The 27,458-nt window shown below is 36.1% G+C and overlaps 1 protein-coding gene across 1 annotated transcript; it reads left to right on the forward strand.

Annotated features, from left to right (window-relative positions):
• The first annotated feature begins 126 nt into the window (after positions 1-126).
• On the forward strand, positions 127-27,144 carry LOC104896709 (ATP phosphoribosyltransferase 2, chloroplastic). Its single transcript, XM_010683478.4, has 11 exons — positions 127-520; positions 610-669; positions 14,935-15,048; positions 20,447-20,512; positions 20,596-20,703; positions 20,919-21,002; positions 22,198-22,299; positions 22,395-22,508; positions 22,579-22,659; positions 23,018-23,137; positions 26,681-27,144. The coding sequence occupies exons 1-11, from the start codon at positions 242-244 to the stop codon at positions 26,774-26,776; spliced, it is 1,224 nt and encodes a 407-aa protein (XP_010681780.2). The 5' UTR covers positions 127-241; the 3' UTR covers positions 26,777-27,144.
• Positions 27,145-27,458: the final 314 nt, after the last annotated feature.

Here is a 27,458-nt window from a genome sequence, read left to right on the forward strand (position 1 = left end):
TGGGGCATAGCCCGGGCCTAATAACTAGTTTTCGTCCAAAAAAAGTGTAAGGGTGCCTTACACCTACTTTTTTATTTGACTAAATCACCAAAAGCATATTCCAATTGGCCCTTCGAATTCACAGGGAGTTACTTGGTGACAAATATAGTTTACAATCCATCTCTTTCCAGACTCTCTCAAGCCACCCCCTTATTCTCACTGTAACAACAAACACTAACAGAGAAAACTCCGCAGCTCAAAAATGGCGACGATGCTACAATTATCACCTTTTCTTCATCAATGTTCGTCTCTCTCCGCATTTCCGCATTCCTCGCTTTCTTCACCATCAATCTCCTTGTCGTCTTCTTCATATTCTCGTTTGTCTGTGAAATTAAGAGTGTATGCATGTATTCAGACATCTCCTTCTCCAATGAATGTGGTAAATGGAAACGCTGATTTTAGCGCTATTGAGCGCGCTGAAATTCGCTTTGGACTTCCTAGTAAAGGTCGCATGGCATCCGACACGCTTGACCTGCTTAAGGTCTTCAATTTTTGCTCTGATTTGTTTTCATTTTTTTTTATATCCTTGATTTTGTAATGTTAATTCTGAGTTTGGTGTCTGATTTTCAGGATTGTCAGTTGTCGGTGAAGCAAGCGAATCCACGGCAATACGTTGCTCAAATTCCTCAGGTGTGTGTGTGTGTGCACCTGCCTTTTTCTGTATTTAGGGTGTTCTGTTTCTTAGTGCTTCCTTTGTTTAATCTACCGTAAATATTATATTTAAAGGAATAAGAGACTACTAAAGCATAAATGTGCTCTTTTTCGAACAAAAGAAAGATTGATAAAATTGAAAGCTTCTGCATACCTTGTACCAAATGGCTGTTTCACTATTGGGATTCTTTTACTGTGCCTTTCTTCAGAATTATTGAATTAAGAAACACTGGTTAAACTGCTGAACTTTCATTGGAAGTGCCATTGTAACTACTGATTGCTTTTACTTTGAGGTACTAGCTAGTAGCTAGCATTGTGTTTGGAATTTCGATGAAGTGTTTACTTTATTGAGTTGATGATGTTGAGCTGCTGGAACAAAAGTACTGTACTTTTGGTATCTGTGGGAATGTTTTTTTTTTTTTTTGGCTTCTTCGCTCATAAAGGAAAACCAAGGTGGGAGTTAGAGGAGTACATTCCTATGCATGGTGTTTGGATTTTGGTTGATACTCATGCTAGCAAAACAAAAACATGGAAGGACTTAGTGGAGCACATATCTTTGAATAAGAAATCCATCTGTTAGAAGGGTTCTCGCTAGCTTGTTTATGGGATCTAAGGTTGCAAAAAGCGAACAATCCAAATATGTCGTATAAAGCTGGGACAATAAGGGCAAGAACTGGATCTATTCTTAGTATTTGCTGTATGTGGAAAGGTGCTTCTATGGGAATACACTTCTTTGCTTGTTCTAGAGATTATCTTTGGAGTGTTTTGAAAATCTCCCAAAACAACAAATAAATGCAGGCATGGGAGTCAGAAAATGAAGTTAGTATATGCTGTAAAAAATTTACGGGAAATAATTTCGAGTTCCTGTTCACATGGATTTTAACACCAGTCATCTCATTGTGATGTTGGCTATCACTGGCATCAGGACGAAGCCATTCAGTAGGACCACAACTTATTCAAGGAGGACTCGGACAAGCTTTTTAGTAACCTTTCGGTGTCCCATGTTTGGTCTCAGGCTTCTTTCTCTTGCGTATGTTATCGCATTATGGTCTTTTGTCACTTGTTTAGTTGGCGAGGAATTATTGCATTCACTTGGAACAATGGGTAGACGATTTCTGGAAAGGTTGTGTCTTTCCTTGGCGTTTGAAACTTTGAAGAGTAGTAAACTGCTGAGTTATCTTTACGGTGGTCCAAAGAAATTGACTAACTTATGTAGTTGCTTTTTATTGGCCATTATACTTTTCTTGTCGATCAACTTTGTAAAAAACACAGAATTCTTTGAATCAATGAACAAAGGGTTTTAATGACAAGGGAGTTATGATAAACTTTGTGGATCAGAAAATTCAGTAGATTGATAATCGGAAAAGTTCTGAATAAAAAAGATATGAGGGGATGGATGAGATTCTGGTAGATGTTATACTTTGATGCTCCTAAGATTAGAGTACAAAGAATTATGATTTTGGGATATTAATAACTACGTTAAAAGAACATGGAAAAAATAAACAAATAATTAAATAAATATTTCAAAATAAACTTCTGATTTTTGTAAAAAGGAATTCAAACTCCTAAAATAGGTACAATGAATTCAAAATAAATTGGAATCATAAACTAATTATTTGAAATCAAATGCCTATTAAAACAATTAATGCAAATGTTTATGAACTAGATATAGATATGGACCTGAACCTAAGGGGTAGTATCTTAGCCTATGGTCTTAAACCTATGGGGGTAATTCCGAAACCTATGGACCTAAGCCTATGGTCATACTACTTAGCCTATTGACTTGCACCTATGGTAATTCCGGAACCTATGGACTTAACCCTATGTTTTCATTGTGACTATTAAACCTATGGACTTGCACGTATTAGAGCACAACATTTGGCGCACTAATAATGCGGATTACATTTAGACCAGTTCTTTCCCTCTCTTATAAGAACAAAAATGGTGGTTATTCGAAGCGGAACTGGAAGAGGAAAAGATAAACTGAGACCGAGGTTTGATCCACCAACTAAGACTCCCTTGGGGGGGGGGGGTAAAATTATGAACTCCTGCACCGTTGGACTGGTAGCAGAGTAAACCCAACGCTCCCTACCCCAACCGTACAAAGGTTAGCTACGTACAAATATGTGGATCCACTTTTCCTTTTGCTTGTTTGATGAGGGAAGTGGCCAGCGCGTAATGCACATATGCTGCGAGGAGCCATAGAGTAACAGCTGGCACCAGTTGCTCTTCCAGGCTGGCACCGCAGCAGTTCTGGCACACAGCCACTGCTGCCATGTTGGTTGTGTGTACTAACTGTGTGGATCCACTTTTCCTTTCTCTTGTTTGATAAGCTATAGGCTGTTAGGATATTGGAATGACCCAACTTCCTAATGTGTTCTGACTAGTTAAAAGGTGCCCGTTGGACACTCCAACACTCCGACACTCCGACACTCCGACACTCCTGCCACTTTGCATAATGAAGACGCGTCCCTTTGACCAAATTTTTGCATAACATAAATCAAATTGTCACCAAAAATCAATTTTTTCGCATCATAGAAACCAAATTTTCACCAAAAAACAAATAAACAAGAATAAATCGAAATTGTGAAACAAACTCAATAACAAGTCCCACCAAGATCATGATATGATACGTCACAATCAAACTATGAAATGAAGTAGAATCTTTTGAAAATTGCAAATAAATCACTACATAATTAGGTGAAATGATATGAATGAGTTATAATAATTGTGCTAAAATCGGTAATTTTAGTTTTTCAATGGATGAAAAGAAAATATAAGCTATTTAACAAGAAAGGACGGGATGGGTTGAGAATTAAAGACGTCCAAAGCCTACAAAAACCATTCTATTTGCTTTCGCACATATTGCATACATGTAAGGCTAGTGTGAATAATGTCAAAGATTCCAAGTGATAAAGATAAAAAGATACACACGGAGTATGTTCTAATAATAAATCTCACAATTACTTTCACATGATCGAAATTGTGTTATATGTCTAGTGTGATAAATTAATTTTAGTGTCATTTTACCTCTTTTTAATATAAGGTGCATTCTATTCACATGAATTCTTATTGAAGTTTATTTTCTAAGATGTTATAACTTATTAGGCTTGAAACTCATGTTTTTAAAGGTGAAGAGAATCCACTTGTAATCTTCTCTAAGATCTTCATTTTACTAAAACAATTTATTTGGTTTTTAATTTAGTAATTACTCTGTGCTCTATAAATCTTTCCATTTATGCTTTAAAGATCTTTCCATTTATTATTTGTGAAGTCAATTTTTTAAAAAATTTGATCACATTTAGTGATATATGTATATTAAATATTTTCTTCTTGGATTTTATGAGATTCCTTTTAAGTATATTTCTAAAATATTAATCTTCTTATAATTTATTATTACATAATTAACTATATTATTGGTAAACGAGTGCTTTGGAAAAGTGTAAAATATGAATAAGGAGATTATGCTCTAGACTTAGTAGGAGATGGATAGGATTCCCTTTGATGTGGAATGACATGGTTTTATGCATTGATATGAGAGTAAAAATTTAATTGATTAAGTGAAAATAATACTAGTTATTAGGGAAATTATCCAAATGACCATAACTTTAGCCCATTTTTGCAAATAACCCTGACTTTAGCTCATTTTCCCAAACAACCCTTTTACACCTGTTATATAACCTTTAGCATGTGTTTTGTGTTAATATATGGCTTTTGCTAAGTTATCTACTATAAAGTTGGATGGAGTATTTGATAGATTTGAGGTCTATTTGTAATGATTAATGAAGAGATGTGATTTGGTGGTAGAATGATGGCAACAAAAGAAGTAACACACAATTTTAGTTTGTTTTCTATCTGAACCATAATCGGATACACTTTGCTCTTGAATTCCTATAAGCTTCACATGCTTATGTCCACCTAAGGTATCCAAACCAAGTTAAGGGCTTTAGTCACTTAAAACTAATTAATATAACTCTCTCGTAAATTAAGCTTCACTCACTTAAAGGGTTTTGAGTTTAAATGCAATCCTTAAACACAAGAAGGAATATAAACAAATAATATAAATTATAAACAAGCTAAAAGCTAACTCAACAAAGTCTGGTTTTACAAGTGGCTTTTAAGAGCTTATATAGAGAATGCTTACATAGTTAATTCGTAGAGGAAATAAAGAGAACAAAAGAAATATACAACTAAATCAGAAAGAAACGCCTCGAGACACACATCTCCAAAATTGAAGGCTTTCTTGCCTTTAGTTGCTTCTAAAGCCACTCTCAACTATTAGGAGGGTTTCCCACACATGGAGCTTGCTCCGACCAATGCAAAAACGCTGCAATTGGCTCCAGGAAAGCCGCTAACTCGCCCATTCCGGTGGAACTCCACAACAGCTGTCAAGCATATAGGCTTCTACCCCCCTTGCATCATCGACTTACCTACATAATCTTTAGCACTAATTAAGGTCTTTTAGCTTACAAAAATTGGATTAAAGTGAACTATGCTTAAAGAGGAAAAAGAGCCAGTTAACTGAACTAACTAATCTAAGAGTTTAAGGTGAAGTTAATTTATACATAATGGAGATTAGTGCTAATTATTTTATTAAATGAATCTATTCCTCTTCATAAACTTAACAAAATTAAGATTAAGCTAGTAAAAAAATGAGCCAAAAACCAAAATGAGATGCAAATCCAATACGCATCACAATCCCTAACAATTACATAAATCTAAATTTGGTAGATTAGTGAGAAACTTCCTTACAGTTCCAACAAAGAAAAAATGATGGATCAATAAGCAATGCATAAAAGTGATATGAACAATGCAAGTTCCACAAGTCGGTTTTGTGCTACCGGGCATCAAGATCACCCAATGGCCATCACTTGGCTATTTGTCACATATTTTCTGGAGTAGATAAATTATGTGGAAGCAAACTCTTATGAGGCTCCAGCTTATAGAGCTTTATCAACTTTTTCATGAAGCAGAAGATGTGGCATGCCAACTTTTTCTCCTTTGCCGATCGCAAAAGTTGCTTGTAAGTATTCATGTTATCTTCTACATGAATAAAGCCTAATGAACAAATTGTGAATATTGTGTCCCGATTTCATCTAAATGTTCCTTTGCCTTTCTTTGTCGTTTTTCACTTATAGGGTCTCTGAAGTACATCCTTATTGGTGCATCCCTAGGCTTTGAGTCTCGAGAAGTTTCACTTACAAAAGATTCTTCATTGTCAAAAGACTCATAACTCGTTCTTAGGCTTTTCAAAGGTGGTGATATCATTGTTCTGTGTTAGCAAATGGGAGAAAATGTTTGTCAAAAAAATGTTCGGATTGTTGCAATCTATCAAAGTTTTTTATAATTGGAAATATTTTGTTTGACAAATATTTTGCCCATTTTCGAATAGAGAACAATGTCATCACCATCTTTGTAAATCCCCGAAAAGTGTTCCAAGTCTTTTGAAACTGAAGCTTCTACAAACTTAAAGCCTACTATGCACCAATAAGGATGTACTTCTAAGAACCTATAAGTGGAGAACGACAGAGTAAGACAGAGGAACATTTAGATGAATTCGGGACAGAGTATTGACAATTTATTCGCTAGGCTCTCTATTACATGCTCAAAGTAATATGAATGGTTTCATGCAACTATCGATTGGCACAGGAGAAAAAGTTTGGCATGCCACATCATTTGCTTCATGAGAGAGTTGATTAAACTCAACAAGCTGGAGCCTCATAAAAGTTTACTTCTACATAATTTATCTACCCCGAGAAAATATATGTGACAAATCAGACGACAGTGACCATTAGGTGATCTTGATGCTTGATAGCAAGGAACCGACTTCTGGAATTTGCAGTGTTCATATGACTTTTATGCATTGCTTATATAATGAATAGGTTGAATCTATCATTTTTATATTTGTTGGAACCGTAAGGAATGTTTCTCACTAATGTGCCATATTCAGATTTATGTAGTTGTTAGGGATTGTGATGTGTATTGGATTCACATCTCATTTTGGTTTTTGGCTCGTTTTCTTTACTAGCGTAATCTTAATTTTTTTAAGTTTATTAAGAGGATTAGTTTCATTTATGATGTATAAATTAACTTAAGCTTAAACTCTTAGATTAGATAGTTTAGTTAACTCGGTTTTATTCTGTTTAGCCATAATTCACTTGTAATTAAATTTTGTAAGCTGAAAGAGCTTAATTAGTGCTAAGATTTTATGTTGGTAAGCAGGTGACGCAAGGGGGTAGACACCTATATGGTGTGTGCTTTAGCTTTTGGAGGTTACTCACTCTAGGAGGAAACCTCCTCATTGGTGTCACTAGAAATGGCGAGTCAAGTTTCTTTACTTCTAGGAAAGCACCTTTCCTTGAGCCAATTGCAAAGATTTTGCATTGGTTGGAGCAATCTTCGTGTGTGGGAAACTAGTTGCAAGTGGCTTTGGAAGCAATCTATTGCAAGAAGGCCTCCATTTTTGGAGATGTGTGTCCATCGAGAATTCTTTGTGACTTAGCTTTATATTTCTCCTTCTCTCCTTATTTCTTCTATGATGTAACTATGTAAGCACTCCCTATGTAAGCTCATGTAAGCTACTTGCAAAACCATACTTTGTTGAATTGAGCATTGAGCTTCTTTGAAATTTGAAGTACTTGTCCATATTTCTTCTTGTGTTTAAGGAGTGAACTTAAACTTAAATCCTTGTGTAAAGTGAGTGAAGCTTAATTTACGAGAGAGTTAGATTAATTAGATTTAGGTGACTGAAACCTTTAGCTTGGTTTAGAACCCTTAGGTGAACATAAGCTAGTGAAGCTTATAGGAATCTAAGAACAAATTGTATCTAATTATAGTTGCCATCATTTCTGTTATTTCTTGTGTTGGCATCATTCTACCTTTAAACCACATCTCTTTGTTTGCAAATTACATCTCTGTATTACAAATAGACCCCAAAACTATCAAATACTCCATCCAACTTATAGTAATTACCTAAAAAAAATCATCTACAATGAGAAAACACAAGTTAAGGGTTATCACAGATAGATGTGTAAAAGTTAGGGTTATGTGGGAAAATGGGATAATGTCGGGGTCATCTAGATAATTTCTCTTATAACTAATATTAAGTTCCCTTAATCAATTCAATTTTATTCTCATATGAATTTATAAAACCATGTCATAGATTTGAGTTTAACTAACATATACAACCTATATCATATGACTTGAAGATGTCCACTTTTAGTTATATATTTTATCATTCTCGGAAGCACACCGACACCGAATCCCCCATAAGCAATCCTCCCCACTTGTGCTCTCTGGTTCTCCAACCTTCTTGATTTGCTAGATTAACTTTAGTAATTTGCAAGATTAAACACTTACGGTAATGAACTAGCCTATTTGGGAGGGGTAGTGTAGGCATTGCATATTTAGTTATTTAAGGAAAAGTGCCTATCACCTCTTTCAGTTTCTCTCCTCGAGTCTTCCCACTAGCTTGATGCCTCCCAAGTTCTAATATTCCACTAATATATCGCAATCTTGAAACATAATCCCTTGATCCTCAAAGTGCCTATCACCTCTTTTAGTTTCTCACCCCGTCTCTTTCCTCGTTTTAGGGGCCTGCTGTTGCCAAAATTTTCACTTGGTGTAGCTCTCCTACTCTACGGTCGCACCATCACAGGCATCTCTTACGTTCATGCCTGATCCAAAGTCAAGCCCACTTACGGAGCATTTGGTTCATATGATCATGGTATCATGTATGGGTTTAGAATGAGCAAAACCCATACCTAGTGTTTGTTTTATAATTTGATAGATTTCAAACCCATACCTCAAACCCATAAGATATGGGGTTTAAAAAACCAAGGGGGGAGAGGTGGGTTTGGCTTATACCAACTCCTTTAGGTATTAAATAAAAGAAAAGTTTAAATCCCAAATAAAACCAAACACATGGTATTAGGTATCAAGTTCCAAACCAAACGCCCCCTTAAAGGCTTTTTAATTCATGAACTAGTTCCACTTGTTATAGAAGCTCTTGGATCCTCACCATTTGCTTATATAATGAATTTATAACATGGGTGAGTGTTCTTCTTCTCTATAGTTAAAATCATGAACCTATCTTTTGGAGGAAAAGTCGCATTTTGGCGGAGAAACAAAACTGCTGGAATTCGATAAGTTTTTCAGTTGACTTTGGAGGGTGATTTCTAAGCCTTCAAGTGTCCAAATTGGTTGACTCTTTTTTTTTTTGAATCTGGATATTTTTATGTGTAGAATACTCGGAATGTTTTTCATATTTTTGTGAATTTTTTGAGATATTAAACTGAATTGCTACAGAAAGAAGCCAATCCAGCACGTAAACTACAAATGAAGATATCTCCTTCATCTAGAAAGCTTTTAAGGAGTTTCTTTTATTGATTTTGCTTAACATTTTCTTGAATTCTCATAATCCGTAAGCCTTTGAGAGTCTGAAGGCCTGTTACAGTTTTGTTCAGTTGCTTGAAGTCTCGTCAGTTTTCATCATTTGTAATTGTAATAGTCTAGCAAAATAGTGGAAAACATGGCTGATGGGGAACTTGCTAGAATGTTACAAGTTATCACTCAAAAATTAGAGAACTTGAAGAAAAATTCAGAAGAGAGGGAGACCGAAAAGGTTCAACAAAAAACTAGATATGATGCTTTGGCTGATATATTGTTGCAAACCAATAGAAAACTGAATTTCCTTGAGAATGAAGAGGATGATGTGATTCCACTTGGACAATTTGATGAAGATGGGGGGTTTAAAAATTGAGCTACTTGAAATTGATGGGGGCATGATAGTGAGGATTTTCTATATTGGATGAGGCAAATAGAAACCATTTTTTTATTATAAAAGTTATGAAAACTTGTCCTAAAACTCTCTAAACTTGCTGCTTTGTGGTATGAAAACCTCAAATCAAATAGAAGGAGATATGAGAAAGATAAAATTAACTCATTGGCTCGATTGAAAAAGAAAATGAGGGATAAACTGGTTCGTAAGGAGTTTGAGCGGGAGCACTACTTAAAATTTACCCACCTTTCGCAAGAGAATGACTTGAGTGTGGAAGAGTACATGATAGAGTTTGAGAAACTATGTTTGATTTATGATTTCTAAGAGAAAGAAACCTCCAAAATTCCTCGTTTTGTTAAAGGTTTGTCAAAGAAATAAGTAAGAAAGTGGAAGTGACTCATTATGTCACTTTTAATGCTGTGTGTAAGCTTGCCTTGAGTATGAGGCTCAAGCTAAGGAAGAAAAGGAGAAGGAGAAGCCCAAAACTTCTTCTTCTTACGAAGGCACTTCAAAACTTACTCCTTCCTACTCTAAGGGGGGTAACTTTCAAAGCGAAGCCTTTTAATATGGTTCTAAGTATGATAAAGGGAAGGAAAAGGCCTTGGTTTCACTTAGTGAGCATGCAACTAGGAGAAAATGCTTTCAAGTCATGGTAGGGGTCATATTGCTAGTGTGTGTCCTAGTAAAAGGTGAGTTTGAGTTTGAGTGGGGTGAAAATGCTCAAAGGGCCTTTGAGAAGCTAAGGATATGCTTTGCAATGCTCCCATACTTTTGCTACCTGATTTCAATAAGGTGTTTGAAGTGGAGTGTGATGCAAGCGGGATTGCGATAGGTGTTGTTTTTATCCAAGAGAGAATGCCCGTGAGTTATTTTAGTGTGAAGCTAAACGGGTTAAACTAAACTATTCCACTTATGACTGTGAGTTCTATGCAATTGTGAGAACACGTGATCATTAGTCTTGTTGCTTAAGACCAAAGTCCTTTGTCCTTCATTGAGATAGTGAGGCGCTTAAATTTATGCATGGTCAAAACAAAAGGTATGCAAAATGGGTGGAGTTCCTTCAATTGTTTACCTTTAGTTCAAAGTACAAAGATGGGAAGAGTAATATGGTGGCTGATTTTTGTCTTGCGAAACTACTTGCTCTATGGTGCATGCTAAGATTTAGGTTTTGAACAACTCAAAGAGTTTACAAAGATGATACTGGCTTTGCTAGTGAGTTTGAGAGTCCCACAAAACAATATGTGCAGCAATATGGTTACCTTTTCAAGGGTAACAAGTTGTGTGTTTCTAAGAGTGGTGTTAGGGAGTTAGTGAGAGAAGTGCATAGAGGAGGTTTAGCGGGTCATTTTGTGATCCAACATACTCTAAAGGCCAAGGGTTCCTTCACAAAGGGTCTTTACAATCCGTGGTCAGTTTCGAATGCTCCATGGGAGAGTGTTAGCATGTATTTCATTATGGGGTTACCAAGAACTGAAAGGGAAAGAGATAACATTATGGTTGTTGTAGATAGATTCTCTAAAATAGCTGACTTCATAGATGGTAATAAGACGGATGATGCCGTTAAAGTAGCCGAGCTATACTTCAAGTAAGTTGTCAAATTTCATGGTATTCCTCGAAGTATAGTTACTAATAGGGACTCAAGTTTCTTAGTCACTTTTGGAGGACTTTGTTGAAGCTTCTTGGTACCAAGTTGCTATTTAGCACCTCTCATCATCCCCAAACTGATGGGGGAAATCGAGGTGACAAATAGAACTTTGGGTACATTGTTGCGTGGACTTTCTAAGCAAAACGCAAAAAGATTGGGACATGAAACTAGCCCATGGGGACCTTGCTTACAATAGAGCTCATTCCCTAACTACTTTTTGCTCTTCATTTGAAGTGGTTTATGGAGTGAATCCATTTATGCCTATTGTCGTTGAGAACGATGCTAAAAAGAGGGTGGAAACCTTAAAAAAAAATTGTGAGCAATTGATGAATAAGAAATACCAAGAGAGCAAACAAGAATTGCAAAAAACCCATCTTTCACCTAGGGATATGGTTTAATTACATGAGGAAGGACAATTTCGCTTAGCTTCTCAAAAACAAACTCATTCCACATTATGGTGGTTCATATAGAGTGCTTGAGAGGGTGGATGATAGTGCTTACAAATTTGAGCTTCCAGATGAGTTGATTGGTGTTAGTGCTACTTTCAATGTAGCGGATTTGTGACCATACTTGGGTGATTCAAGTTTGAGGTCAAACTCTTCAAAAGGAGGAAATTATCCAAAGTCAAGTCCACTAAGTCTCTCTAGTTCATGAACTAGTTGCACTCATTTTAGAGGCTCTTGGATTCTCACCATTTGCTTATAAACCTGGATTTGTAACATGCATTACGTGGGTTGATGATTGAAGCCTAAATTCAAGCAACAACCACAAGGTGGTGTGGATGAGCAAGCCCAAAGTTCTGTTTTGGGCAACACTTAGTTTTTTTGCTTTTGTTGTTTTATTATGCTTGTAATAAAGCCTTGAGCTTACTCTTAAAGTTACTCACTCAAGGCCGGCTGTTAGAGCATGATTAGGAGTGTGTTTAGTTCATCATTTGGATGTTTGTAACTGTCCATTGATTTGGAGTAATGAGGGGGAGTGAATAAAGGAGGCTTATGAGCTCCTTGGCTATTCACTTTGGACGGTTTCTTGGAGAGATTTGTCTTGTATTTTTTGCTATTCTTGTTGCTCCTATTCACTATATAAAGGAGAGCCAATGAGAAGAGAAATCAGTTTCGGTGTGATTGATAAAAAAACCCGAGTGTCTTAAGCACTTAAACTTTGAGAGTATCTCAAGTTCAAGGGTTCCGTTATTACTTTAAGTGTGCTATTGAGTAATAAGCTTAGGAGAGGTTGAGTGGGTCTTACTTGTGGCCTAAAACCCCAAAACTTTGAGTTAGTTCTTGAGTTTTGGTTCTAACCATTGTTTCGAGTGATTTTGAGTGTTTGTGTGAGTGTTCTTGTTCTCTTGAGTGAAAAATCATCAACCTCTCTTTTGGAGGGTGTTTTTAACCTAATGCCAATGCCACCAGCAGATATTAGCTTTACGGTAGCCACTGTGCCTTTTGTTGATATTGCTTTGGTGCTGCTATCAGTGAGGCAGTATATTTGTGCAGTGGGTTTTGAGCCGTGTTGCTGATACAATGGTGATTTTTGTTCCTCCATCGATATTTATTGGGTCTTTGATCCCTACTAACAGCATTAGGACTGAGGGTTCTTATATCCTCATGTAAATCTCTGGATATCATTTAGGGCCCGTTCGTTATCGTTTTTTGTTTTCAGTTTTCAGTTTTTTTGAAAACTAAAAACCAAAAACATGAAACCAGAAAAAGTGGTTCACTTTTTAGTTGTCAGTTTTCAAAATCATGTTCCCAATAAATTTGACTAATTTGTTATTCATTATAGGACGTATATCATATGACTTTGAAAATCAAAAAACCAAAAAACAGAAAACCACAGTAATACCAAACGGGCCCTTAGTTTGCTGTTTGCTGGATTGTGTTACTGTCTTTTCATTTTGGGTTGTGCTGGTGGCTGTGACCTCTATCGGGTGCTTGCTTTGTTAAGGTGTGCTATTCTAATGCAGATGCTTTTATAATTGGCAATTACCAGTAAGTTTCACTATGTGCTCGGGTTATTTAGCAAATTACTGAAGGTTCAGTGCTAGTGTTGGTGTTGCTGTAGCTTGATCAGTTCTCGTTGGTGTTTTGACTGGAGACTGAATGTTCAGTTTTTGAAGGTTTAGGGGTGCGCCTGCAGCTGTTTGAAATTGAACATATGTTCTTTTGGTGTCTTTGCTTGTCGCTGTTGTCGGCTTCTATGAATTAGGGTTTTGCATTGTAAGATCAATTTCGTTGTAGATACTCCTCTAAATTAGAATGTTGATTACCATGTGGAATTAAAGAATTTCAGAATTCTAATTTCCAAAAAGAACAATCAATTGCTGAATTTTTGAAGTCCAATTGATACTATGAACCTTTAGACACAACAGATTTAGACTAGGACTTTTGTAGTAGTTCTGGATAAACTGAAAAGAAAATCTGATATCAGCTTTCAGTTTTCAAAAGCGGAAATCAGTTGCAGTTTCCGCAAAGCATAAAACTGAAAACTGAAAATCATATAAATACATTCTTATTTAATCACTCAGTTACCTGTCCTGACGAGGAAATATGTCCATCTGGCACATGTAGCTAAAACAACACAACAATTTTATGCATTATAAAAATTTCACAAGCCACTACTATCTGCTTGAGTAATTAACCGTCACTACCAAAAAGATGCCTTGCCATTGTCAGTGTGCCACACTGACATTGCCTTGCATTTGTCTGGCACATCATCTTAGGAAAATGTTTAAGACCCTTTCTTGATTAATGTTTTTACCAAAAGATGGAACTTATATACTCTCTAGGAAGACAGTAATGAGTGGATAAGTTCAACTGTTTCTGCCTTGAGAATATCCGGCATATGCGGTGTACGCAAAGCATATTGTACTCCCTCTGTCCAATGTATATTTTTCCTATCAAATGAAGTTGATTTGACAAAAAAGTAGAGACTTCTAACATTAATTATTCCTATCAATTGAAGCTGTCCAATATATATACTCCTATAAAAATACGTGGATTTTGAGGTTCTGTTATTTTAAAAGAAAGTCATTGTAGGCAAAACAATAGAGAATTCTAACGTTAATTGGTGCTTAAGAATGTTAGGTGAGACATTTTAGAAAAGTAAGTGGGAACATTTGGGAAATATTTGTACTGGACAAAAGTAGTAGTTCTTAGAGAGAATCAGATTTTTCTGATCTTAAGTAATCCCTCAATCCCCCAAAGCCTTTACATTGCTTGTTTATGGACCAGGGTCCACCAATTGAAATAATACTGTCCTTTCCTTTCATTGAATTTTTTCATCATTTCTTTCTCTCTTCACCATTATTTTGAAAAGCTACTTACATAAAATTTATTTATATTTACTCAGCAAAGGTCCACCAAAATAAAATTTCCTTAATACTTCTGCCTGGAAGAAATGAGAAAGGCTTTGCGGGACAGAGAAACTACTAATTAGTAATCTACTATATCCTTTACTGATCTTGGAAGTGGGTTTCAACTTCTCACTTGTCATACTCCCCTTTTTGTTTTTGCTTCGAGAACAAACTGCTCATATTGTTATGCTTTGGGAAATTGATCCCTTCCATTTTCTGCGTCAATCACGGTGAAAGGGGGGAAATCCTACATATACTTGCTGTTGTCCTCTTGCAATTTTAATATCTGTATCTGACACTGCCTTTTGGTGTCTTCTGCTATTAATGAGCCTTGTCACAATTCTCTCTTTCTATACGTAAAATTTTGATTATTTTCACTGAATATCTGATGGATATGAGTGCAGTTTTCTGTTGGCTTATCACAGTTCCAGTTTCCTAAGCTCAGTATTATCTTTGTTGTGATAGCTTTCAAATTTGGAAGTCTGGTTTCAGCGACCAAAAGATATTGTAAGGAAGCTGCTATCTGGAGATCTGGATCTCGGTATTGTAGGATTTGATACTCTTAGTGAGTATGGAAAGGTGATTTTCTCTATACTTTGAAATTCCTTGTTCAATTTCAAGCTCCATTGAGGATCAATGCAGGATGATCATGTATCTGTTTGTGAAAAGACAGTGAAGTTGCTTTCTTGTTCTTGATAACCTTGATTGTTCGTAAAAGAATTGCACCTTTGATCATTAGTTTCGTCAGTTCATGGGATTGCTTAAGCAGACTTCAGGTTTGTAGCAGATTTGATGATGCATTGCATTATGGCCATGCATGTATCCATTCTCTCTTCCGTGAGATTTTTTTTTGTCCAAGAAGTGCACTTTACATTTCGATCTACTAAGAGTAGTTTTTAAGCATATTGAGTTCATACTAAGTTTTTCGCAGATAAATTCTTGGCCAAATACCGTTATTGCCATGCCAGTTTTTACATGATAAGCAGTAAAGCTGTTAGAACTATATTTTATCGATTAAAAATGATTTCAATTTTGATGTTTTCAAAGATTGTGCTTGTTCTATGGTCATTTTAGGCATATGGGTGATAATGTGGTATTTTTTTGAATTTGATTGTTGGTCTGAAGATTTTAATTTTGTTATGTATACTGGCGAATTTACCCGTTTATGGAGTGGAGTTTTGATCTATCGACACAAATTATTTGTTTTCGGCTGTGAGAACGTTTGTTATTGGGCTTGTAGCATAGCAACACACCTATTGTTTGAATGGAGTTTCACGAAGTTCTATGAAACACCAGCCTGAACGGTCAATTTCGGTTCGCCAAAGTTGAAATCCGTTACAAGTTGGGCGAAGCGAACAGTAACAGCTGTTATTTTACATTATGATGCAGATCTTTGCTGGGTTTTTTTTTTTTTTTTGGGGGGGGGGGGTCATGCAAGTGATGTGCATTTTTATTGTCTTTGGCAGACTCCTTCTGGTCTTTTTAATGTTAAGTTCTGACTGGTTCATAATGTAAATCTTTTTTTATTTAGTAAAATGAGGGGAGGTAAGGGTTTCGTTTTTTTTGGGGAGGGGGGAACGGCATCGCTTGGGCCAGGGAGCTTTTTACCCATAATGCTGTTGTTCACTTAATGCTTGTTACATGTAATGCTAGTTTTATGGTAAGAAAGGGTTAGCCCGTTAGGGGAGGTGGGCTTACTTTTTGGGACGAAGCTGGAGCACTATGCTGAACTCTTCTCATTTATCATCATCTTTTGTACAAGTTGCTCCCAATGCTAGTCCCTATTGTTAAGAATGGGTGTATCAATTTCTTGGAGCTTCCACTTTAGAAGGAACCTTTCGGTGAATTTATTGTGGTGTTTAGAATTCATGAATTAAATTTTCTCTAAGGTGTCCGAAATCAAGTGTTTAATTGGAGGACTCTTTCGCGCCTTTTCTTATAAGCTTACATCTCACAGGATATATCTATACAAAATGCACTTGTTTCCTCTTTCGAATTACCATTGGAGTTCGGAAATTTCATAAAGATGATGGCTTTTGTTTGGATAAACTCCATACTAGAATGGACTGTACATATGGTGACCACTGACCACATAAAACTCTTGTTCCCTAATGTGCATCTTTTGTGTTCACATCTGAGCACACTTGTTGAATATACTTATATTTTGCATTGTAAGTTTGCATGATTCTTGCGACTTTGCTTGTTGGAGTTGTCAAGGCAGTATGGATTTTTTTCAATATCTTGATGCACCGCGATACGTTTTTTACACTGTATTTGTTGAGAGGGGATGCCGACATATTTTTGGTTTCTCGTCTTTTTACCTTCTTGTCAGTAGCACACTTGTTGATTATACTTATATTGTGCATTGTAAGCTTTCATGATTCCTGTGACTTAGCTCGTTGAAGTAGTGAAGGCAGTTGGATTCGCTTAATATCTTGATGCATTTCCAAAGTCTGTTACGATTTAACATTTCTCGTGTTTCACCTTCTTGTCGCTATTGTGGCTGGAGTGAAAAGATAGGTTTCTATAGAGTGAGGCCATTAACAGCTCTGTTCATGTGATATAGTTGTCTTCTCAGCTTCTCTCTGTTTGAATGTGTTGACTTATTTTTGGCATGAATCTCTCTAATGTATAGCATGATTGGCACATTTCTTTCCCTAAGTTCTTGAAGAGTCTCTTGCATACATACACACACACATATATACATACACACATATATATACATATATGCACATATATACACATATATACATATAGATGTGAGTTCATATGTAAATGCATACGTACATGAGAAATGAGAATGTATTTTACACGCTATAACTCTTATGAATAAGTGGTGTAACTCTAATGAAAAAGTGGTTTAACTCCAAAAAAAAAGAATATTAGAAAAAAAAAAGAATTTTTTTTTGGGCTCAAATTTTTTTAGTGGGTATAACTCTAATGAACAAGTGTTGTAACTCTAATCCAATCGTGTGGTTGAGATTCATTATCATTTTTCATGTAAGGAGCATTCTCATGTGTTCTTGTCCCTATATATATATAACGAACAATTTTTTATGTGAGTACAAATTTAGGTTTAAAACATATGTAACATTTTTGTAGAACATATGCAAACTCGTTTTAGAACAACATACTTAACCCAGTTTTTTATGAATTGTACTTTTATTTTTTAGAACATATGCAACACTTTTTAATAACAACATAATTTTTTTAGGGTACTAAAATTTTTTTATGGAAACAAACTTAAATTTTTAGAACATGCGCAACACTTTTTAAAACAACATATTTATTTTTGAGGATATATACTTAAGTTTTTTTTTGAGTAAGTATATACTTAAACTTAAATTTTTAGAACATGCGCAACACTTTTTAAAACAACATATTTATTTTTGAGGATATATACTTAAGTTTTTTTTTGAGGAAGTATATACTTAGAATTTTAGAGCATATGTTTCATAACATATTTTTCTCCCATGTTAATGTTGTGATTATTTTGTTGATAATAAAAAAGATTCTTTGACGGGAATAATCCCACCTTTGGGAGATATTCCCAAAACAGTCCCACCTTTTCAAAATTTGGGAATAATTTAACCTTTGAGGTGTGTTTGCCCAAAATAGGCCGTTACCTGGTAACCTCCAAATGCAGGTTTTATACCCTAATTAGGTGATTAAGAACTTATTTAATTTGTTTTAAAAAAAATTCTTAAATAAACACCTAAATCTAATTATTTGAATTTGTAAAATAAAAAAAAAAAATTTAACACACCAACCCGCCATCTCCCCTCCTCCCACCACCTCCTTCCCACTAATCCCCACCCCTACAACCTATTGTTTTCACCCAATCACCCTAGCCCCCACCACCACCACCCACTAGAACAAAAACTACACCCCCCTCTACACTCGCCTAGCCACCACCGTACCATCTCTCGAACGTCGAAAACCCCACAACCACCACCAGTCGCCCAAACCCAGCCCCACCCTCACCCAAACTACCAGCAAAAGCCCCCCAAACCCAACCCCACCCTCACCCAAACTACCAGCAAAAGCCCCCCATTCACCACGATGTTATAACCCAACCACCACCGACCCAAACCGTAGCCCACTGACGCCCACCATCTCCCCCATCTCTCAAACCTCCTTCCTGTCACGCGTCGAATCATCCGCGCTACGTGGCCGATTTTGGAGTGCGCGAAGAGAGAGAGCAAGAAAAGAGGGATAGAGAGTGCGAGCAGAGAGTGGGGTACCTGAGATTCAAGGGGAAAAAGTTTGAGCTCCAATTTCACTCTTTCCATATTTCAGTGCTTCCATTTGTCATGGGGATAGAAATACAATTTGACGCCATAGTCGTGAGTACTGAAGGTAGGAGTGAGAGAAAGTGATGGTTTGAAACAGATGAGAAAAAAAAACTTCGCAAGTGACAAGAATGCAAGACCAGAGTTGGGTTTGTCAACGGAAAATATGGGTCAAAGGAGAGAGAAGATGAGGGGTTGGAGCGAGAAGACTGGGGAGGGAGGGGGAGCTGTTGCAGCCTGCAGCCCTGCAGGGTTGGGGTGGGGTCTGGGGATGGTGGAAGGGGAGGGGGTGGTTTTTGGGGTGGGGCTGGTGGAGTTAGGGTTAGGTTTTTTATTTTTTAAAATTAAATTGTTAATTCCTCTTGAAAAAAGTCAACAAGTGTTTTTAACCGATTAAAGAGGTCATTGGTTAAAATGGTCTAGTTTGGGAAGATATGGGTTATAGTTGGGATTATTCCCAAATTTATGAAAGGTGGGACTGTTTTGGGAATATCGCCCAAAAAGGTGGGATTTTCCCATCAAAAAACCCTAATAAAAAAGGATGTTTTTCGTGGTTGTTCTTATGCTCTCAATATAGTAAAACATATGTTCTAAATAGTTCTTCTAGTGTTCTAAATAATCTTTGTTTTGTTTTAAATAGTTCTTACTATGTTCCAAAGTTCTAAATAGTTCTTGCTGTGTTCTATATAGTTCTTGTCATGCTCTAAATAGTCGCACTAGAGTTTTGATGTTCCTAATTTATAAATTTATGAAAAAATTAAATATGAATTGTATTGTATCCTCTATTTCTGCATTTTTGGAATTAAAAAAAGACAAAAATCAACTGAAATTTATGTAAAACACACCGAAATTTCTTGGGATTATTTGAAAATTACTTGCTTTCTTCTTTGAAACATGTTAAAAATAATTTAGAACATACTGTAAATAATTTGGGACACACTTAAAATATTTTAGAACATACTTGAAGTAATTTAGGGCATAAGCTTGAAAATTTAGAACATGTATATATCAATATTTGTATATGTATTGATTAGGTTCTTATGTAAAAAGATGTGATCATGTTCTAAAAATCATAGCATATGTCCTAAAAACAAAAATTTACGTATGCTAAAAAATGTATAGCATATGTTCTAAAAAGTGTTGGCGTATGTTCTAAACATAAATCCGTTCTCACATGTGATATATGTTCTCACATAAGGATCCGTTCTCACCGGATCCTGACCCTATATATATATATATATATATATATATATATATATATATATATATATTATATATATATATATATATATATATATATAACATATTTCAAAATCCCTCCATTTTTCTGTGTTACGAAAACGACATCCATGTTAGATTATATATTTTGTTTTTTAGTTTTCCCATTTCTGATCCTAGGCGACCGCTGTATATTTGTCTGTTACGTCTGTGTGTTTCTCTACAAACCGCTTGTTGTCTTAGATTGTTGAAGCACTTTTTTTATGACTTTTCTGGTCAAAACAGTGTAGTAATCGAGAGAGAGGCTTGTTTATCTGTACATATGCGTATGTACATGCTATGTCTGCCCTTTTGTGGTCTAATAACTTGTGGTCATATTTTCTTAGACGCGTTATTTGTTTAATGTTTCTGTTCAAACAACGACAAAAGCATTTTGTATGACTTAGCACACAAATTGTTTGCTGTAGGGCAGCGAAGATCTCATTATTGTTCATAATGCTCTGGAGTATGGGGAGTGCCACTTATCACTTGCAGTAGGTCTCGTTTTTCTCATTTCTGACCAGATGGTCAAATGTACTATAATATTAATTTATAGTTGCCTATCTATTGTTTACAGATTCCCAAATATGGCATATTTGAGAATATAAATTCCGTGAAGGAGCTTGCGGAAATGCCGCAATGGACAGCTGACAAACCTCTGCGAGTCGCAACTGGTTTTACTTATGTAACAAAATCTTAGCTGTTTGCCATCTTCGTTGATTAGTTATGATTCTGCTAGAGAGATTAGGTCTGATTGTATTGGTTAGGGGGGGGGGGGTTGTTTGGCTTGAGAATATTTCTGGGGATTTTCATGCAATAGAGGTTCTACTGTTTGCTTTCTGTGTAAATTCAATTTTTTTTCATGGGGTTGAATGGTTAACTTTGATGTTTAACATACAGCTGGGTCCGAAGTTCATGAAAGATAACGGGCTAGAGCATGTTGCTTTTTCAACTGCGGATGGAGCACTTGAGGCTGCCCCTGCTGTAAGATTGTTATATATTATATGATTCATTTGCATAGATTGGGAACACTTGAGCTTAATATGTATATATGGAAAAGCCAGAAACCTTTACTTTCTAAAGGTGTACGGTGTACCTAGTAATGTGCACAGATATTATCATTGCTGTAGTTTACTGCTCTACGTCTCAGTTTTTACGAAAGATCTAGCTAATATAGACATGGGTAAGCTCAATATGTAAATATGGAAAAGCCAGAAACCTTTACTTTCTAAAGGTGTACGGTGTACCAAGTAGTGTGCACGGATATTATGTTTGCTGTAGTTTTCTGCTCTACATCTCAGTTTTCACAAAACATCTAGCGAATATAAACATGGATACATATATATCATGGGTATTGGAGTCCTCTGCCGTAGTGAAGTTTCGTGTATTCTAGAATATATGCTAGATGGCATCTCTGTGTCCAGCACCATTATAATATATAACTGCGAGGATGTCAGTTTATTAAGAGGATCTTCATCATTTCGAGGTCATATCAGTATGTTATGTTCTGTCTTAAGATATTGTGCGTGTCATAGAAAAATTAATTCGTACATGACTATAGTTATTTACTTGACTTGAAATCTCTTCAGTAAATATCATGCTCATTGTAGAGCTAAGCCTATCATAGTGGACCTTACAGAAATAGCTCATTTAGTATATGCTTTTTATCTTACAAAAGAGAACAATTATTAAATATTGGAATAGTGGATTAAGGGCTATGCTACTCAGACTTTTTGGTTCAATTCAAACTATCAGTGTTGGATCCTCGACATTCCAACATGGGTGTGGACGTTTGACACTTCAATTTAGATTAGAAACGTAAAAGTATCTCCATCAAATTAGCTGTGTCTTACACTTGCACACATACCGCTGTCTGTCGCCGTCTGAGTAACATAGATCAAGGATCAATTTGAAACAACCTACATTATATCACAAGTATGGGTACGGGTGTTTGAACATAGCCCTCTTAATATGGGAGCCTCCTTAGAGGCAATTGTATTTGGATAGTATTAATTTATTTGTTTAATGTTAAAAGTTGAAGTCTTAAACATGTAAGACTACGATTGAGAATGCCTTCTGGTGATGGGCTGTAGACTGAACGATATTTAATTTTAATCTTCATGAAGCTGCTTGACTTTTGTGATTGCCTCAACACGTAACATCATTCCTTGACCATCAGATGGGGATAGCTGATGCAATTTTGGACCTTGTAAGTAGTGGGACAACTTTAAAAGAGAACAATTTGAAAGAAATTGAAGGTGGTATTGTGTTGCAGAGTCAGGTACTTTCTTGTGCTCTGAAGTTATGCCCTCTTTTCAATGCCTTTCTCCCTTCCCCACCTCTGGACAATCCATTCTGATACAACATATTTTCAAGGCTGTGCTTGTTGCAAGCAGGAAATCCTTGATTCATCGTAAAGGTGTTCTTGACACAACCCATGAGATATTAGAAAGATTTGAGGCACACCTCAGAGCAGTTGATCAGTTTACGGTGAGTAATTTTTCTCTTTTCCCCTGTCTGATATAGTCATCTTCTCTTTGCTCATCGTTCATCATATTAGGTAACGGCAAACATGAGGGGCAGTAGTGCAGAGGAAGTTGCTGGGAGAATCCTTAGCCAATCATCTCTGTCTGGACTGCAGGTGATGTGTTACTTTTCACTAAGTGCCACTTTCCTTGATTCTGTAATGTGGCTCAAAATTGAGAATCTATATACCCTCTCTCCATATATAGTTGTCCCTTTCTTACAACACGTATCTTAGGATATGACATGATTTTTGTAAAAGAATTGGCCATGCCTACTCCCTCCATCGTTCAATAAAAACAATAGACCATTCTTATTTTAGGAAGGGTGGCAACTTGTCTAGACATTCGAAAATATTATCTGTGGCTGTTATTTCCGGAAAGCAGGAGCAAACTATGTAGGAAGCTATAAATTTAGCAGCTCTAACAGTAACTTGTACTACCAACTTTCTCAATGTTGTTTGTACTTTTGTGCAGGGGCCCACTATTAGTCCTGTTTTCTGTAAAAGAGATGGAAGGGTGTCAGCAGATTATTTTGCTATAGTTATATGCGTACCTAAAAAGGACCTCTATAAGTCCGTTAAGCAGCTAAGAGCTGTAAGACTCTCTTTTCAAGCACTTTTTTATTTCTGTTACTTTGTTGAACTCTCATTTATTCCTCATGGAAGCATAGTGATGTTATGTTTAGGCAGGTGTTACCATATTGTTGGTTAACATTTTCGTGGTTTTTGGTGGATGATTTCATGTTGATGTCTCTAGCTACCAGGAGATATGCTTAAAGTTCACTTTGAAAGCTGTGGGGATGGTTGACGACTTGACGTTCTTATATTTATTGAGCTTGGCCAGTGTTTCATGCCTTCCCCCCCACCCCCCCACCCCCCCTCTTTTGTGCTGTTTTCTTTTGGGTTTGAAGGGAGAGCGCAGTGGCCAATCCTTCAATCACTTGTTGAGGATGATACTCCCATGTCCGAACTACTCTGACCATCTCTTGCTTGTGTCCTGACCTATGGGGAGCTGGAAAATTGACATGCAATTGGGACTTGCTTCATCAAGTAATTGTGGAAAGACATTTATTGCATGAATCTTCTTTCCTATGGTTTGAAATGATTCATGAAGATTTCGTGAAGACGAAACTACTAATGGCTTGTGGATGAATTGGCTAAGATGTTAAGCAAAAGTGCAAAATGGAGAAGAATTAGATAAAGAGAACAATGTAGCTTTGATATCTTTTGGATCTCTTTGCTTAAAGAAAAGTGTCCAACCAATCATTGGAGATCTGGAGATCTTTGAATTTTTTTTAGGAAAAATTGATGGGAATAATCCAACTTTTGGCCGATCTGATTAAAATAGTCCCACCTTTTGAAATTCTGGAAATAATCCCAACTTTGAAATATGTCTACTCAAAATGGGTCATTTTAACTTGTAATCTGTTTGACTGGTACAAATCTTGTTGACTTTTTTTTCCACCCAAAAACCTGTTGAATTAGAAAATAAAAAGCCTATCCTCCCTCTTTCCAGCCCCGTGCACAACCCCCCACCCACCACCTCCCCGCCAACCCATACCCTCACAACCCCCCTTTCCTCGATACTTCCATTCTCACAGACCCGCTTTCCTCCCTACAATAATTCGAACTAAAGGAGTCACCATTCTATGATACTTCTCCAAAATCCTCTGCATTTCGTCATTTCCCCTAAATTGTTGCTGATTATCGCGAGTTTAAGCTAGGGTATGAGGTAATTTTATGATTGTTTCCGTAAATTCATGAATATTCGAGATGTGAATCACGATCAGAATGAATTACAGAGAGAGAAAGATGGGGAGATGTTGGGAGGAAATGGAGGTCAGAGGTTTCAAAAAGAAAAAAGATTGATCATGCGGGTTTAGGGAAAAAATGGAAACAAGGTTTTTGGTAGATATATTATGTTGGAGATGATGTTGTTGTTTATTTTGATGCTTGAAATGGTTGAATTTGGGTTTGGAATTTGGGGGTTTAAGGGTGAGGAAGATGGAGGAGAGAGAAAAAGAGTGACAAATGTTGCGAGGAAGCTGGCGAAGGGAGAGGGTTTCGGCCTTTCTGGGTTAGGGAAGGGGGTGGCGGGGAGGGGGTGGCAGCGGTGGAGGAGGAAGGGGGTGGTGCTCTCTAAGGAAGGGAGAGCGGTGGTGTAGAGCTGGCGAAGGGAGAGGGTTTCGGCCTTTCTGGGGTAGAGAAGGGGGTGGCGGGGATGGGGTGGCAGCGGTGGAGGAGGAAGGGGGTGGTTTTTTCTAAGGAAGGTAGAGCGGTGGTGTACAGGTGGTGGAGGGTGGTTTAGTAAATGTATAATTAAATAATTAAAATTAGGTGTTTAATTAAGACTAGTTGTATATGCACGCGATGCGTGCGCCGACAATCTTGTGTAGGTATATATAAATTGACATGTTTTTTCATCTAAAATTATTTTGGTAGTGATGTAAATGATTGATGTTCTTTTGTAGATGTTTATTATATTTTTAAATTAAAGGTGAATGATTTTTAACTGTTCAATACCGTCACTAAAAAATTTGTTCGATGATTTAATAATTTCTTTCCTCCGACTTTAATATAGTTCTTTAACAATTATAAATATTAATAAACCATATTGTTTGAACTTTATAAATATGAAATATTATGTTATCAAGATATATTTTTTTGGTTGAAGATTATAATTGATAATTAATTTCGTGAATTGATTGTGTCAATCTAGTTTGTTAACTTATTAATGGTATTGCATATTCTATTTTGACCTACCCATATGGCAAGTTTCATTGATTCTCATTTTTCAATTTTTTATAAAAAGAAAAACATTGTTTTAAATTATTAGAGGGCATTCTAGTCTCTTCAAAAAAGGACACCACACCTCCTCCCTTGGCTTATATAATAGAGATATTAGTTTGAAAACATACTAAATTATTTCTTAATTACATGGTTAGGGTTAGGGTTTTTAACTAGTAATTTGTAGGTTACCAACAGGTAAAGGCCTATTTCGAGGAGACATATCTTAAAGGTCGGATTATTCCCAGAATTTCTATATTATTGGGGTTTCCTGAAGTGATTTTAGATTTTTAGTGACTTCTTATTGTGGTTCTCTATAAAATGCTTCTCCCTGACATACTTCTAAATATATTGAAATTAGTTGCAGTCTTAGCAAAACCATTCAGTATTCCATCTAACTTCTACTGTTAGATTTTTCTTTTATTTTTTTCCCTTAGCTCCTCAAATTTGGGTAATATATATTCCATATGTTGTTCAAGATGATTGTTCTTCCTCCAATTATACCAAAAATGAAATTCATTGGTCCTTCAGTTTCTTTGTCCTTTATCATAAACCTGTTGCTAATGAATTCTTGGGCAAGAATTAAATCGTCATTTTTATCTCTTTGATTTTTTTTTTTTAAAGAGCTGAAGAGAAATTAACACATTAATGGAACAGCCTTTCTGGCACAAGGTAACACATTATACACGTAAACTATACCCTGCATGTCTGGTAACACATTGTCTTTTATTCAATTGTGGAAATAAAGAAGTGAATGACTTGTAGAAGTAGTCTTAACAAATTTTTGTACATGCAATACAACCATCACCCTAGTAATGTATATGTTAATGTTGAGTTTTAGCATGTCTGAGCTAACCTTGATAAGAAATTTTATTGTTAGAGAATGGCTCAAGTTTGAACAATATTTTAGATTCCGTATTCAAGCTTGGCTCATCAAGCATTTGGCTAGCTTGTGCTCCGCTTAAGCTTGCTCATTCAAATCAAGCTTGATTCATTAAACGAGTCTTGTGATACTTACATATACATGGAACTAAGTTCAAATTCCTATGGCCAACTTTCTATGCATACATTGGCAAGATAACTTCCATATGTAACTTGTGAATGGAAAATGTAGTGCTTTGAAAATACCTTGCAAGTTCCCACAATATTAATCATGAAAGCCGCAGTTTGTTTGCACATTGATTTTGGATTCTGTTAGAAAGAAACAATTATTTTCTCATGGTTCATTTAGAGTTCTGCTGCTCTCTTTCTTTCCTAAAGCATATAAGTTTGCCACTGTTTTCTTTCTTCAACTTCTAGTCTTCCAACCTGTTATTTAACTATTGAATGACTCAGCAATTTTCTAATGCAGATTGGTGGCAGTGGAGTCCTCATTTCACCTCTCACCTATATATTTGATGAAGAAACTCCGAGATGGAGCGAGTTGCTTGCCAATCTCGGCCTATGATGATCAACATCATTCTTCGGTGTTCTCTTGTGTGCTCTAGAGGTGGAGTGTATTTAGAAAAAGTATTTGGAAGCGATTACTAAATTTTGTTTGTCATATTTGTTAGAAATTAATCAATTATCTACTCTCAGTAAGCCCTATCCAATCTTTGATGAAGTAGATGAAAGGATAGTTTGAATTTGAACTACTTGGTTGTAGTGAGTGGTATATCTCAATTAATATTTGATAGAAGAGCAAGATTGCACAGGGAGTAGTACGAAAGTCTGCTCAATGTACTTCCAATGTTGTAGAGTTGAGTGTTGAATGAATATTCTACGGTTTGCTCAGAGCTTGTTTGATATCAAATTTCAGATGACTTCTTCCTCGAATATCATGTGTGCCATATGAAAAGAACAATGTGAATAAATACTAGGGTAACCCACTCTAACTTTGAATTTCTAGGTATTATTCCCTTCATTATCTTCTGTTTGCAGCTACATGATTATTTATTTGTCTGAAATGAGATATACTCGCTACGACTTGAATATTTCATCGTTTTTTTTATATTAGATGATTCATTTTGGCTTTGTTATTATTCACATATATGATTGTTTATCTCTTGTAAATTTGTACTTAAAGGAAGTTGTACTTATGTATGCTCTTATTAGATTAGCCTTAATATATTCTTTTTAATTATTAACTT

Source organism: Beta vulgaris, chromosome 6 (assembly GCF_026745355.1).
Source record: "Beta vulgaris subsp. vulgaris cultivar EL10 chromosome 6, EL10.2, whole genome shotgun sequence".
NCBI classification, from domain to species: Eukaryota; Viridiplantae; Streptophyta; class Magnoliopsida; order Caryophyllales; family Amaranthaceae; genus Beta; species Beta vulgaris.

Excerpts from the sequence above, each read along its gene's own strand:
- LOC104896709 (XM_010683478.4), top strand. The coding sequence starts at position 242 with ATGGCGACGATGCTACAATTATCACCTTTTCTTCATCAATGTTCGTCT. Across the intron at positions 521-609 it reads ACACGCTTGACCTGCTTAAG|GATTGTCAGTTGTCGGTGAA; the intron begins GTCTTCAATTTT and ends TCTGATTTTCAG. Across the intron at positions 20,704-20,918 it reads TCGCAACTGGTTTTACTTAT|CTGGGTCCGAAGTTCATGAA; the intron begins GTAACAAAATCT and ends TTTAACATACAG.